At 51.5% G+C, this 15,148-nt stretch overlaps 1 protein-coding gene across 4 annotated transcripts in view; it reads right to left on the bottom strand.

The window, feature by feature from the left end:
- AFAP1L1 (actin filament associated protein 1 like 1) overlaps positions 1-15,148 on the bottom strand; it is a 66,370-nt gene that overhangs the window by 26,205 nt on the left and 25,017 nt on the right. For 2 of the 4 annotated variants that reach the window (XM_004450957.5, XM_004450955.4), the window contains exons 4-13: positions 14,259-14,356; positions 13,079-13,187; positions 9,867-9,965; positions 8,996-9,207; positions 7,155-7,334; positions 5,008-5,100; positions 3,672-3,765; positions 3,303-3,458; positions 2,019-2,230; positions 267-412 (exon numbers count right to left, since the gene is read on the bottom strand). In XM_004450957.5, coding sequence (XP_004451014.1) covers positions 267-412; positions 2,019-2,230; positions 3,303-3,458; positions 3,672-3,765; positions 5,008-5,100; positions 7,155-7,334; positions 8,996-9,207; positions 9,867-9,965; positions 13,079-13,187; positions 14,259-14,356 — 1,399 coding nt within the window. The remainder of the gene's footprint in view (positions 1-266; positions 413-2,018; positions 2,231-3,302; positions 3,459-3,671; positions 3,766-5,007; positions 5,101-7,154; positions 7,335-8,995; positions 9,208-9,866; positions 9,966-13,078; positions 13,188-14,258; positions 14,357-15,148) is intronic. The other 2 variants (XM_058280792.2, XM_004450956.4) reach the window with 1 other exon arrangement.

Below are 15,148 nucleotides of genomic sequence, written 5' to 3'. Positions count from 1 at the left end.
CCATGTACCAACCACGGGCCTGCCTGGAGGCTCATGGGTGTGAGAACTTGAGGTCCCATGTCTCACAGGCAGAGCCAAGGCACTGAGCTTTTCCACTTTTGTGCATCCCATCCACAATGCTCTCCCTCCTCCACCTGGCTCACTCCTCGCGGGGGAGATACTGGCTTCCTCAGCTCTCCCTCCCTTTCCTGCCGGTGGCCTCTGAGTGGGTGCTGAGGTGGGAAAGGTCCTGGGCAGCTGTGGGCCTGTGGGGTGTAGACCCTTACAGGAAGGAGTTGCGGCCAGCACTGACGATGCTGGTTAAGGTCTCCACATCCACGTAGTCATAGTGCAGTGCCTCGGGGGTCACTCGGGAGCCCATCTCCACCAGCAGCAGCCCAAGCCAGCGGCCCATGTCCTCTGAGCAGCTTGCCTGAGGGAGAGGAGGCACAAGAGCATTCACTTCAGCGCTGTCAGGGCCTCTGGCTAGCTGCTCACTTCAGCCTGACTCACAAATACTTTCAAGTGCCTCTGGTGTACCCAATACCAAGGGATCCAAGAGGACTAGGACGAGAACACGGAGAAACGAAGACTACACCCACATCCAGAAGCTGACGCCCTCCTCCTGCTCCTCGGGAAGGCCCTCCCTGACCCCAGTCTCCATCCTCAGAGACTTACTAACCATTTAGATGGGACAACATTTAGGTGTTCCATGGAATTTTTAAATTCAGTTTTTATTGTAAGAGACTATTTCTCTTACAATCCAATCAACATTTCTTATTGTTTTATAATGAGCAAATATTTACAGTACAGGTATAGGACAATATTCAAAAAGGTGGTGGCCAGCTAAACACATACTTAATTCTCATTTAAAAAGTACTATTACAGAATCAACTTAGCACACAAAGGCTAAATTTGAATAAAGGAAGCATATTTTTTGCTAGAAAGCTCCACATGTACTTAAGGGAAATGAGAGACCCATCTTGAACTACCAAAAATAAAAGTGAGTTACAAAGGCAATTTTTCTTGACATTTAATAACTGAGGGAGGTAGTGGGTGTTGGGCAAAGAGAACAAGACCAAGAGGCCTAGTTTTTGTTCTAGGACTACTACTGACTCTCTGTGAGTCCTGGACAAAGCACTCTGTTATCCTGGCCTCAGGTTCTTTATCTGTAATATGAGGGGATAGATATTTAAGTTTTTCTCCAGCATTAACATTCTAAATACTGAAGAGCTGAAGGACTGACGTGTAGAAGAAAGGCTCTCAGAGAATCAGAGAATGACTGACTCAGAGAGAAGAGGAGAGTTAGTGCCAATGGGTAGGAATGATAATGAATGAAAGGAAATCACATTCTCATTCAGCCATTTGTTCAACAAATATTTATTGAGCACACAGTATATACCAGACACTATGCTGGGTTCTAGAAAAACAACAGTGGGCAGAAACAGGCATGGTTCCTGCCTTCATGGAACTGAAAGATTTCAACTCAATATGGGGAAAATCTCTCTAAAAATTTGAGTCGCTCAATGGGATGAGCAGATTCCCTTGAAAGGCAGTGGCTTATCAGAGGTGGAAGGACCGCAAGATTTTAGAGGAGATTCCAGAATCAGATAAGGGTTAGAATTAGACTAGATGCCTTTCAGGTTTGAGATTCTCAAGTAAGGTTGAGTGAACAAACCTTGCATCCAGGGTTGTCAAATTTAGCAAATTAAAATACAGAACGTCCTGTTAAATTTGAATTTCAGTTAAAGAATAATTTTTAGCTTAAGTATATTCCAAATATTGTACCAAATATACTTACATGAAAAATTATTTGTTTTCTGAAGTCCCAGTTTAACTGGGCCCTATATTTTTTCTGGCAATCCTATTTGGGCCATGTGACAGCTTTGGGGCTTGTTTGCTTTCCTCCTCAGTCCTTATAGTGTCGGTAGCAAGACCTCCCCCCACCCCCACTCAAACCCAAACCCAAACCCGACATGATGCTCGGAGCTCCTCTGAGCTTCCTACCACCAGGTGCCACCTGCAGTTTCAACGCTCACCTCCAAGATGGCCACCTCCTGCCGGTGGCGCAGGATCCTGAAGGCAAACGGGTGCCTGGGCCCAAAGCCTGGGGCCAGTTCACAGCCGTGGAGGGGGATGGCGTTGACGTGGGTCCGCAGGTCCGTGCGGTCCTTGTGGAAATACAGAGTGTTGCGCTTCAGGCGGCACCAGCGTTCCTTCCAGCCCTGGTTCACCAGCACGTTCAGATAGCCTGGAGGAGGCGACCAGCAGGGTGACCTGACGGCCCGCGCCAGGGAAACCCAGGAGGGGGACGCGGTCGGGGTGCTAGGCACCTAGGATGACCCTTGGGCTCCGGCGGGAAAGAGGGCCTGTGGGTCCCCTCTGGCTCTGGGCGTGCGGCCCCAGGCATCCTCTTCTCTCTCCAAACTCAGTTTCCTGTCTATGAACTGGGACTGGTAAGGGCCCTTGTCCCTCGCTGCATAACTTGTGGACCTCACCAAGCTTGATGAGAAGGCAAGAATCACTACCTTTGATGTCTGGAAGGCACGTTCCCGTCTGGCCTTTTTCCCCAGCCTGCCCACCCGCAAAACTACTCAGAGGAGGAGGAGGATGGGCGATGCTGACACCTAGTGGTGGCGTGTGGGAAGAAAACCCCTACAAAGATAATTATAAAAATAGCAAAGACAGGGGCAGCACAGCTGTTGGCTGTCGCATTCAGAATTCCCTCCTAACCTTTTAGATTGAAATTCATTTTTCCATAACATGCTCTGAAGCACTATTCATAATTACAAAGTATTTCTTTTCGCCCATGTGCTTTCATAAGATTGTACCAGGGTTAGCAGAATATCACTGCACATCTAAAATGTATGATTTTCTACTAGATTCTAGTACATGGGTTACTGTATTTACATAAACAAAATGTTCTTCTCTTTTAAATCACTTTTAACTCACATGAAATACATTTACAATGGAAAGGACTTAAACAATTTATCCAAGGAATTTCCTTATGAGACTTACACAACCCAGCATGTTAGATGCGGGGAAATATGACCCTCTCCTCTTGTAACAGTGAAGGAAACTAAGGCCCAGAGACAGGCCGTGATTTGAACTTAGGTTCAGAAAGGGCATAGAAATAGGAGGTCTGCTGGCTTTTCCTTCTGTGGCACGTCAGGGCTCAGGGGAGAGGGGACGGGGGATGGGGAGCCGGTGCAGGGGGCTTAGCTACCCGGGAGGCTGGCCTTCTCTCCCCTGGCCTTGGGGGTGAGGAGGATGAGCCTGGAGGGTCTCTTGGAATTCCCCTCCTCCCCATGCCCGGCACCCACCGCAGCAGGGAACCCCCTCCTCGGCGGGGGATGCTTGCAGGTCCTCGGCGGGCGGCTTCTTCTTGGAAAAGCCGATGATGCGGGTGATCTTGCGGCCGGCAGCCCTGTTCACTGAGCCCTTCAGCTCTGCCAGGCTGCTCTTCTTCCCTTTGCCTGCTGCATGGAGATGGGTCAGGAGAGGCGAGGGAGCCCCCAGCACCAGTCCCACCCATCCCCGGCCTCCCCACCAGGCCTGGCCCACAGCTCCTGGTGTGGCCCAGTCGGGCTGCCTTTCCCAGGTGTCCAGAGAGGCCAGGGGCCCCCCGGGTGTTGTGGGCAAGGCCCCTCCCAGCTCTGGCACTGTCCCGCCTGGGCTCCCGAGGTTCCTACCATGTTCACAGGCCTCCCGGCGGCCCAGAGTGGAACAGTTGTCACCCACGCCCAGGCTGTCGGAGTCTGAGGTCTGCTTCTCTTGGGACGGCCTCTGGAGAGGGACACACACCGGACAGCCCCGCTGTCTCAGAAGTACCCATTTACTGGCTCGGTTGACCCCCACCTTTGCTTCTGCTCTTCCTTTTCCTTGGCCCACCTTTGCCCCAGTGAACTCGGGTCCAATCTTTAAGGTTCAACACAGGTGCCCGCCCCAGCCCCTCAGCCAGTGGGAGTTCCCTGCGCCCTCACAACGCTGTCCAGAACCCTCCAACAGGGCTGACGGGCGCCCCCTTCTCTCCGCACCCAGCCACCGTGGCCATCTCCGGTTCCGCGCTCGCTCCTGCTCCTTCTGCCTGAAATGCCTTTTCCCTCCCCTTCCTTGCCAAGGCTTCATCCTCATCTGAAATGTCACTCCCTTGGGGGAGCCTTCCCTGCCGGCTGAGACAGGAGCTGGCCCTCTGAGCAGGTACCCAGCTTAGCACTGTACGCCCCTGTGGTCAGCTGGCCCGTGCCCGAGGCCCCGTGACTGCACGTGCTGTGAGGGCAGGGCCTGTGCCTGATTCTGCTTGAGACTGCACCCCAGTGCCCGGAATTCTTGTTGGGTGGTGCTCGGGATGCTCACTGGAGGGCAGCACGGAAAAGTGATGTAGGGCCAGACTGTCCGTGTTTCTGTCCTAGCTCTGACTCTTATTAACAAGGCGACTTTGGGTAAAGCCCCTAACTCTCTGTGCCTCAGCCTCATCTGAATTGGCACCTCTCTCAAAGAGTCATAGAAATAAATTAGTTAGCACAGGTAAAGCATTTACAACGATGTTTGGCACATAGTCTATAAGTGCACATGTTATTATATCATCAAAGACCCACCTATGTGGGTCTTAAGCCTCCCCCCAGACTGTAATGTCCTTTACTACCCACAGCACCTGACAAAATGTAGATGCTATTTGCCTAAATGCCTCCCCCGCTGCTTCTCTCATGTTCCTAGCTAGTGGAATCTTTTCTTGATGGACAGAGTTCAACTTGTCCACGTGGCTCAGTTCAAACGTGGCCTCCTCCTGTCCTGGCACTCCCTCCTCCGGCTCCTGCTGCACCTTGGACAGGGGCATCATTCATTCATGCATTCATTCATTCAGTACAGCACCTGCTCTGTGCAGAACACTGGCTCTCAGTCACAACACTCACAGGTTACAGGTTAGCGGCCAGTGAGTGTCCGCCTTTACTGCAGGTTCTCAGGCACAGGGCCTTTGCTGAGTTCCCACTACCTGACTCAGAGGAGACTTGGTGGAGACAGACATACCTTGTCCAGGTCCAGCTTGCACAGCAGGACTGGGGACCTGGGGACCTCCGCCCCCTCGGCTGCTCCGATAGGCCTGCTCACCTCTCGGATGACCTGTGGACAGGACACGCAGCTGCGAACAGGTGGGCAGGGATGTTGTGGAGGGAAGGAGGAAGAGTGGGGTCTGTGTGGTCCACCCAGCAGGCGGGTGGGGGTCCCTGGGGAGAAGAGAAGGCTTGACATGGCCACCAGGCACGTGTGGGGCACATTATGCTTTGAAAGGCTTTCTCCTGCACCTGTCCGTTGGCCTAAAAATATACAGGCCTGGGAATCAAGGGGCTTGTTTCTAGACTTGGGTCCTCTGCCAGTTAGCTGCCTGGACTTGGGAAAACCACGTCCTCGCTCTGGGCCTTGTAACAGGGAAGGATCCTGGCCCTCTGTTTGCAGCTGTCCATTGTCTGAGGACCAGTGGGATGGCGGATGTGAAGGGTGAGACGAACTCTAAAGCCCTGCACGAGGGGGAGGCACTTGCTTCTGGGATCCTGTTGGACCTCTGCGCCTGCCTCGTGGGCAGCAGGGGTCATTACCTCCATCCCAGCAGGAGACTCAAAGGCATGGCCCCTCTCACCCAAGGCCACGCAGCGATGAGCACCCAGGTTTCGAACTAACAGTAGCCCTAGTTACGGCTCATCTACCAGCTGGATTTACACGGATCATCCCTTTTACCCTCACAGCAGCCTTGCAAAGGCTGCTATCCCCAATTTAAAGACAAGGATGGTGACGCTCAGAAAGGTGAAGCCACCTGTTAGGTGGCAGCAGAGCCAGAAACCACACGGAGGGCGTATGGTTGCCTGCTTGGAACCTCTGGGCCTGTGGCCCCCCAGGGCTGGGATGTCAAAGCAGGTCTCCTAACCCCAGGAGCAGGCTCCTCCTCTGGCCGTACACCCACCCACCCACCCCCACCCAGAGGGCAGAGGCTCCCCCAGCAGGCAGGTTCTCTCCCTTCCTTCCCCTCCTGAGACAAAGGCAATAAAGAGAAACACTGAACACTCCCAATGGGAGAGCTGGTTATCACAGGAAGGAAGGGAGGAAGGGGAGGGAGGGAGGTGTTTGGTTTCATTTGTTGGAGCAGGAAGATCAGAGGAAGGGGCTGGGGGGGCTGGGGTCAGCACTTCACCACTTTCCTACAGCAGTCACTGACAATTACTGAACACTTACTGCCTGCCAGGCACCATGTGAAGTGCCCCCTACAATCCTCGTAAGAACCGTTTTACAGATGAGGAAACGGAAGCACAGAGAGGCCAAGTCATTTGCAGAAGATCACACAGCCAGTAAGCGCCACTTAGGCCTGGAACTTGAAGCCAAGTCTGTGTACCAACAGGGTCCTTCCTCATCATCACTGTGTTGTCCGGCCTTCAGAGTTCTGGAACAGGGTGCTGGCACAGTCCTGGCCTTTGGAGTGGACTTGTTTGCTGGCTTCTAATCCTGACACCAACTGCTTTGTTGAGTGATTTAGGGCAAGCCACATAAGTTCTATGTGCCTCGGTTTCCTCATTTGTAAAATGGGGACAAAAGTCCCAGAGAAAAGAGTAAATGAGATCATGTTTGTAAAGCTCTCAGCACAGTGTATGGCACAAAGCAAGTGCTCAACACACGATAACTCTTCATTGTTTTGAGTAGCTGCAAAGATGCAGAAGTTGGACTACAGTGGAAGTTATTAAGACAAGGATATGCATTTTTACCTAAGGCAAGGGAGGATTTTTCTTTTTCTTTTTTTAAAAGAATTAGTTTTGAGTGTCAGATGTTTTGCAAACATCTGCATCTGAATTCAAACAATAAATGTTGACAATTAGTTCTCTTAAAAAAAAAAAAGGACCAGCCTGTCTAAGGCTAGAATCAGCTTCCTTAGCAGATAGCGAGATTCGAGATTTGCATTGCAGAAGGTGTCCCTGCAGGCTGGGCAAGCCCACAGAAGGGAGCCCAGGGGACTCACAGCCCCAGGAGGAGCACAAGTCTCCAGCGTGAGGTCTGTCTCTTAGATACCCAAGGCACACTTCCATGGGCAGGGTGCCTGGACTGCACTGACTCACCTCTGAGCAACACCTGGTTCTTCAGGGCCAGAAGGCAGCCCCTCTTCTTGGGAAGAGAAGAAGCAAGGGGCAACGTACCTTCAGCCACTCCTCAGCCTGCTCCTGGCTCTGCAGCGCCAGCACCAGGGTCTCGGCGCCTCCCTGGGAGAAGCACAGCTTGTGTCTCTTGTGCCGGCTATCCTTGGGCACGTAGATGACGGTGCAGAGGTTGAGGGCCAGCCTTAGATACGGCTGTCGGTCCTTGGAGCTTTTGTAACACTGGGCAGGAGAGAATGGGTCAGGGTCCTCTGGGGCGAGGGGCGGGGAGGGGTGGCAGGGGAGGTGGAGGAGGGTGACACCCTCACATAGAGGCTGGCCGGGGAGCCAACCCCGGCCAGCTCAGCCAGGGCCACTGCGTGAGGGCAGCTGAAGGACTGGGCTGCTAAGCCCAGAGACGGAAAGCCTGGAGGGGGAGCATCTTAGGGCACTTTAGGGCTGTAGTTGGTCCCCAGGGGCATAACTATCAATTTAGGAAGAGGTGGATTTTAGCACCATACTAAGAAGACCATTATTGCTTAAAGAATCAGGGAGGAAACTAGCTGGTTTGGGAGGAAGTGAGCTCCCTGATGTTATAGGATTACATGGCAGGGATGTGGGAAGGAATTCTAGCAGAGATGGAGGCTTAGGCTTAGAAAATCCATCATTTATCAATAAAGATTCCCACTTCTCAATTCTTATTATGAGGCCAGCAAGATCTTGGTACCAAAACCTGACAATGACATTACAAAAAGGGAAAATTATAGGCTAATCTCTCTTATAACATAGATGCAAAAACTTCTTCACAACATATTAGCAAATAAAGTCCAGACATATAAAAAACACACTACATCAAGACCAAGTAGGGTTTCTTCCAGGAAGGCAGGTGGTTTAACATTCAAAAGTTACCTATATGATTCACTGTATTAACAGAAGGAGAAAAATCACATCATTTCAATAGAGGCAGAAAAAGTATTGGATAAAATTCAACACCAATTGGTGATATAAAGCCTTAGCAAACTTGGAATAGAGAACTCTCTCATTGTGATAATAAAGAGTTTCTACAAACAGCCGACGGCAAACATCAGCCTTAATCGTGAATTATCGAAACTTTCCCTCCAAGATCTGACTGAGACATGGATATCTGCTCTCACCACTTCCTTCCTATGTGGAGCTGGAGATCCTAGCCTGGGCAACAAGTCAAGAGACGGAAGGCACAAGGAGTAGAAAGAAGGGAATCCTGATCTTTGGACAAGTGCTGTCTGAGATGAGCTTTTCACTGCTCTAGGGGGGAAAAGGCCATGTTTCAGAGATAAAACAAGCAAGACTTGTCAACAGTTTATTTGGGGAAAAAAAACATTTGTTGATTTTTAAAAAACTATGTCCATCCTCGCATTTTAGAATTAAAGGTGGTGCATTTTCTTTTATGAAATGATAGTGATAAAAGATGGTGGATTAAACAAAAACCTTCCTTAAAAAAGCACGTTATATAATAACAATTGCTATATGGGCTCAGTTTTAGAAAAGATGCATGGAAATAAGAGTGGGAATACACACACTAAACTTTGTCAATGGGATTATGGGCGGCTTTTATTGTTTCCCCTAGTTTTATAAATAAGCACATTTACTTGCATTCTGAAAAACAATGCCCATTGCCTCAAAGTGATTTTAAAAAAACCTTCCTTGGCAAAGCAAAAACTTGGTAAAGCCTATATCAGGTCTTCAAGTCTTTCTTGAAATTTTGCTCAAGTGAGAGTGTCGAGATTTCGGAAGCGGTGGGCTTTGGGCCTCTGTGCAGAATGCAGGCCCAGCCACACTCGAGGTGGACACGTACGCATGTGAGCAGACACACACGTGTGCAAGTCCGCGTGAAGCTGACAGGCCCATATCCGCTCCCCACTCACCAGGAGCTGGTCCTCTTTGATGACGGTCAGCTGCTTGGCCCACTGCCCGAAGCGCTTTTTCCGCAGCAGGAAGGCGCATATCCTGCAGTCTTTCACCAGGTGCATGGAGGCCTCCTCTGAGGGCCACTGGAGCGTGGGCTGCTGCCCCTTGCCTTCCTCCTCCTCCTCCTCGTAGGACTCGTAGGAGCTGCTCATTGCATCCGAGTCATTGTCTGAGGAGCCACAGGAGAGGCTTGTGCCAGCCTAGAGAAGCACCTTCGTGCCACTCGGCAGGCACCTCTGTCCTGGGGCCAGGAAGAGGTGATGCAGGCATAGACCCTCAAACACCGCTGGGTGGTACAGCTTTACCACTGGCTCTGCGAACTTGGGGACGTCACCTCCTGGAGTTTCTTCAGTTTCCTCATCAGTAAAATGGTCATAATAAATAATTGTACTCCTGCACTGGGCTGTTGTGAGGATCACTGCATGTAGAGTGTTGAGCAGTGTCTGGCACCCAAAAACTGCTCAGGAGACACCTGCTATCGTCCTCGTAATTATCACCCGTTATCTTCCCACCCGTTGTCTCAGTTGATTCTCACAGCAACCCAATGTCCACTTCACAGGGAAGGAAACTCAAAGATATAAGGGAGGCTCAAAGAGAATTAATGACCCCCCTAAGGTGCTTTACTAAGAGCCAGGGAAGGGCTAGGTCTAGGGCTCCTGACTCTCAGTTCAGTGCTTTTTACACTGAACCCTGGGATAATCCAGAGCAAGGGCTTTTGGTCCTCTGTGGTGCCCGTGGCCTGGGCGAGGGTGGTGGCACGTGCACACCAAGGCCGGGTCAAGGCCGGTCCCGGTGAGGACAGAACCTGTTCCAATGCCCGGTACTTACAGGAGCTCTTCAGCTCCCCGTTCATCCTGGTCGCGGGGTAGCTGTTGTCAGCATCCTCGTAGTAGGCATCCACAATCGAGGGGGCTAGGCTGCAGCCATCTGTGGGTGACAGAAAGGGCCCTGGGAGAAATGCACAGACTCCTGGGGCCTGGGTTGGGGAAGGTCCTGGACACATGCTCCTCCTCGGGGAAGAGAGCAGGGGCGGGCAGTGCAGCTCTGCGGTCAGGGCATGGGCCTCATCTCTCTGCGTCTCAGCTGCTCTAGCTCCCCACACGCCCTCCATGCCACTGTCTCCAGGGACAGCCCTGCTGGGCCCCATCACGCCTCCAGGCCTGTGTTCATGCTATTACCTCTCCCTTTTTATCTCCTATCAGAGAACTCCTACTCATCCTTCAAGACCCAGCTCCTTCTGACCTTCCCAGGTAGAGAGTGGTTGGCCCCTCCTTAGTGGTGGGGTTGGTCTTTGTCACAGCTCTGATCCCTGTACTGGGGGGAATGGCTTGCTAGCTGCCTGGGCTCAGACCCCCCTCCTTCCCTCCCACCTGCTCTGTCTCTGTCTCAACATCCACCTCAGCCCTTCTGCTCACTTCCACCAAGGAAGAACTGACCAGAGGAGAGTCTAATAACGCATGTAATAGTGAATGCCACAGCTACCTACAAGGGATTTTCACCATGCAGTCCCTTGTGTGGCTGGGAGCCAGTGTGGTCCCCCTGGACATGGGGCATCCTGAACTTTCTTGTCCCTCATTATCACCTGGGGGGTTGATTAAAAAGGCAGATCTCTTGGCTGCATCCCCAGAGATACTAATTCAGTGGTGTGGGCTGGGCTGAGGAATCTGCATTAAAAAAAACACACAAACCACTTAATAGGAAATTTCTAGCCATTCTTAAAACTAGAAAATATACTGAACTCCAAGGAATTGGAATTAAAACAAAAAAGAATGAATCAGGTTATTCTGGAGCAGATGGTCCCTGGACCCCCCTTTTATGCTATTTGGGGTTGATCAGATGAGTTCAAATCCTCTCTCCCATTTACTGAGTGGCCTTGGAAAGAAAAGTTTTCCACATTTCAGATCCTCCACCCGTAAAGTGAGATGAACAGTTCTTGCCTTGGATTAAGGGTCGTAACGTGTGTAAACTCTCAGTACAGTGCCTGGCACACAGATATGCTAGACAAATGGCAGCTACCGTTAGTTTTATTTTCTCAGGGTGGGAGCTGTCAGCCCCAGTTCGTAGGTGAAGAAACTGAGGCCACACACAGTGCTAGTAACAGAGCCCAGATGAGAAGTGAGGGGGCAGACTTCCAGTGCGGTGCACGCCCCCTCCTACAGGAAGCCTTCCTGCACTCTGGTCTTCTGAGCACTGCCCTGAGCTCCCGTGGCCTCCTGTCCACCTGTTTCCTGAGGACGGCAGCTCTGAAAGTGCCAGCAACTGGGACACCCAGTTCCATGTCTCAAGCGAGGCTCAGAGCCTGCGGTTCCCTCAGGCACTCTGAGACCTCAGATGCTGGTGACAGCCCCTGCCAGGTGGGCTGGGGGAGGAGGAGCGGGAACGGGGCTCAGGGCAGAGCGCTCCCACACCCGGCAGGCATGGACGTGTGTGAGGAACGATGCCCCCTGCCAGGCTGGCTGCTCACCCTGCGCAGGGTCCCTGGCACTTCCCTCCTGCCTCGGGATCACTGCGCTCCCGGGAGGCAGCTTCCCAGAGAGGTGGGGGAGCTCTGTGGCAGGTGGGGAGCCCCAGCCCCCCAAAGGGCTTCACCAGGGGTGTGCAGCCCAGGGGCCCTTTGTCCCCTCTCTTCCCCTGCCCTTGAATGAGTAAAATAGTGTGGGGTTGCTTGTTTCACATCCAAACAGCTGCCTGCCATGACACACAACCCAAGACTATCGAGGCTGAGAGGACCTCGGATGACTTAGTCTAAGCCCATCAGTTTACTTTGTTTTAACTAGTTGATTAATCATACATTTAATATATGCCTGTGGTAAAAAAATTCAAGCAGAACAGAAGGGTAGGAAAGAAAAAATATGTCCACTTCACCCAGACTTACATTCATTCCCCACAGGAAAATCTTGTTAATTTTTTGCATATTCCCCCAAGATTGTTAAAATGAACGTGTGTGGACCCTATTTTAACAAAACAATAGCCAAGGGAATCATGTCACATGCACTATTCTGTGCATACTTTTCTGAATGAATGTAGCTTGGAATTATTTCTGATTGCCATAGATCTAATTAACTTATTTCCTGATGGTTGGGAATATTCCATTGTGCTGCTGAATGAGAGAATCCCACGAACGTTCTCTTAAGCACATTCAACTACACATGCTTGGTCACTCAAAAATACGTCTTGTCTTTAATGTTAGGTCCCTAACTCCAAGCTATCGACTTCATCTGATGAGCAATTCAAAGAACAGCCACCTGTTGCAAAGTTGGAGGAAACTGATGGAAGATGAGTCGAACCAAGGACTGTACTTTATGGCTGATTTAACAGGTTTTCAAAGGTGATTTATGCCAGTGCCCTCTAAACTTTTGTACCCACCAATCAGTAAAAATACATACCTGTGATATATGTGTATTTATTTATATGCAATTACATTTGTATATATAAATTTTTTTACAAGTATGCTACCAAATTATAAATAGTATATACAAATATTGTCAGATAGTCACAAACACAAACTTTTTAAAAAAAGATGTGTTAAACTAAACATAAATAAGGCTTCCAATATTTCTGTCCCCAGGACACCCCTGGGGAGCCTGCTCTGGAAGACCTCTGCTTCAGGCCGTGCACTTTTTCACTGACTTTATATAACCCAATCTGCCTGGAGACGTGATTCTCCTGACCCCTGTGTTAGCTAGCCAGGCATGTATTTAGGAACTCAGGTTAGAAACAGTGTTGCAGTGGTTGTCTGTCTTCCTGGATCCTGGCACCTCTTTCTCATTTCCAGGGTCGGGGAACAGAAGCCCAGAGAGGGGAAGTGGGTGGTCCAGGGCCCCACAGACCTCCCAGGGCCGCACCCACCTGCCGGCCCAGGCCACCCCTGCAGAGGCCAGGCGCTCAGGGCGGCCCCTCCTCAGGCCACGCCATCTGGCTGGGCCGGTGCCAGGCGCGGGGCTCCCGCTCCAGGGCCGCGCTGAGCAGCTGAGGATTGGCTTTGCAGGCAAGGAGCCTCCTTTCCTTCTCTCCAAACCTCCAAGCGAACCAGAACTTACTGTGGGAGCTGATGTACTCGGGGGACTTGCCGGGCCCCAGGGGAAGCGCCTCTTCATAGTAGTCCTCAGGCGGAGGCTTGCTGGGGAGGGGTGGAGGCAGGTCAGCTGCCTGAAGAGGGACAAAGGGTGCCTGTGGGCCACCGGGCGGGAGGGCAGGGCAGAGGGCAGCGAGGAGTTGGGAGGGGCGAGGCAGGAGCTGCTGAGGCAGATGCAGCCCTACCTTCTCACAGAGTCGCAGAGCTGGGAAACCCTGAGTTCATCTGGCCCAGTACTTTTTACTCCATTTTTTTTTTTTTAAGCACCAGGGTGCTTCTGCAATGTCGAAAAGTTTTGGTGTTGGTTTTGTGGCCTGCCACACAGTAGCAGTGACACTTCTTACTAGGCACATGCAGAACTGTCAAAAGCAGCTGTGAATTCTGCCATACTTTTAAGCACACGTGCATTCTATTAATCGCAACAACATCGCACACATTTGAGGAACAGCAGGACCAGTAGGTGAGACATAGGATTAGTGAGACCATGTGGCAGTATGGCCTAATGGCTAACGAGCTTAGGCATTGGAGCCAGGGCAGCCCAGGGTTTTCAGCTAAGTTCTGTCCTTTTCTGGTTGGGAGTCACTGGGTATGTCACTCCCTCTGAGCCTGTTTACTTATCTGCAAAATGGGGACAAAGAGTGCCAACTTCATTCAGTTGCTGTGAGTTGACACTGAGGATGATGACAGTGAATTGTTCAGTCTACAGGTAATTCCTGTTGTGACTATTCCTTGCCACCAAGGTTGGGAAGCCTATATCTGGGTCAATCCTTCATTTCATAGATGAAAAATTCAGGCCCAGAGAGGGGAAGCTATTTGCCCAAGGCACACAGCAGAGCTGGGGGAGAGCAGAAGCCACTAACTCCTGGTGCAGAGCTTTCCGTCGCCCCGCCCGTCTTGCTGCAATCTGTGGTTGGGGTGGTGACATCCTTTGGGCCTCAGGGTACAGTTCGGTTCACATTATCCCTGCTCAGCAGGCACAGTTCACACCCTGGGCCACTGAAATGTTCACATCACACTGATTTTGCTTCTGAATCCCCATCCAGAAGACAGACCTGGGATCTACCCAGCCAGGGGTTTCCTGGTGCTGAGTGGACACCTCCACAGGGACAGAGCCCAGAGGTGCGGGGACCCCCGCCGTGACTCACACTTCTCAGAGGCGGGCTCTTGGCTGGCTCAGGGCTGGCTGCTTTGCTGGGTTCCCCGTCCTCCTCCGGCATGTCGTGAAGGTCACTCAGGTCACAGTCTATGGAGGGTCAGAGCAGGAAGGGGAGTTGGGGCCTGGCGGTGGGGCTCCTCCACCTCTCCGTGATTGCTCTGAGAAGCTTCCCTCATTTGTTACCTGCCTCACCTATCTCCCAGGGTGACTAGAGGAACGAATAGGCTAAGATTTGTTACCGTGCTTTGCAAATTTTCAAGGGTGATGTTACCAGTGTCATCCCTAAATCTCTCGGTCCCTAAAACTCTCTCATGCTGATCCATGGCTTTTCCCTGTGTCGAATCCCTGTCTTCCCAAAAAAGCCACCCGCTCCTGGCATGCCTGCTCCCATGCCTGCATAGGCACAGCCAGTCCATCACGGCTCTGGTTTTCGGCTGAGCCCCTGCCTGCTCTACCCAGGGTGCCAGGCAGTCACTCTTGCGGATGGGAGGGAGGGCAGGGTAACACTCCTCTATGGATACCTCCTTTGACCTCTGCTCTCATCCCTCCTTCCCTCACCTCTCCGGGAGAGTGGATTCATATCTGAAGTCGGGACAGGGCTGCTCTCCCAGCCTCGAAACCGTGGGCCAGTACCTTCCCGTTTGTTTGTTTTGTTTTGCTTTATTCTTCTTTATTTTCTTTTAATGTTACATTAAAAAAATATGAGGTCCCCATATACCCCCCACCCCACCCACGCCACCCCTCCCACACCAACAACCCCCTCCATCATCGCGGCACATCCACTGCACCTGGTGAATACATTCTGGAGCACTGCTACAGCGCATGGACAGTGGTCCACATTGTAGTCCACACTCTCCCCCAGTCCACCCAGTGGGCCAC

Source organism: Dasypus novemcinctus, chromosome 2 (genome assembly GCF_030445035.2).
Source record: "Dasypus novemcinctus isolate mDasNov1 chromosome 2, mDasNov1.1.hap2, whole genome shotgun sequence".
Lineage (NCBI taxonomy): Eukaryota > Metazoa > Chordata > Mammalia > Cingulata > Dasypodidae > Dasypus > Dasypus novemcinctus.
The sequence above is the reverse complement of the archived record's forward strand: the minus strand, read 5'-3'. Positions and strand labels throughout refer to the sequence as shown.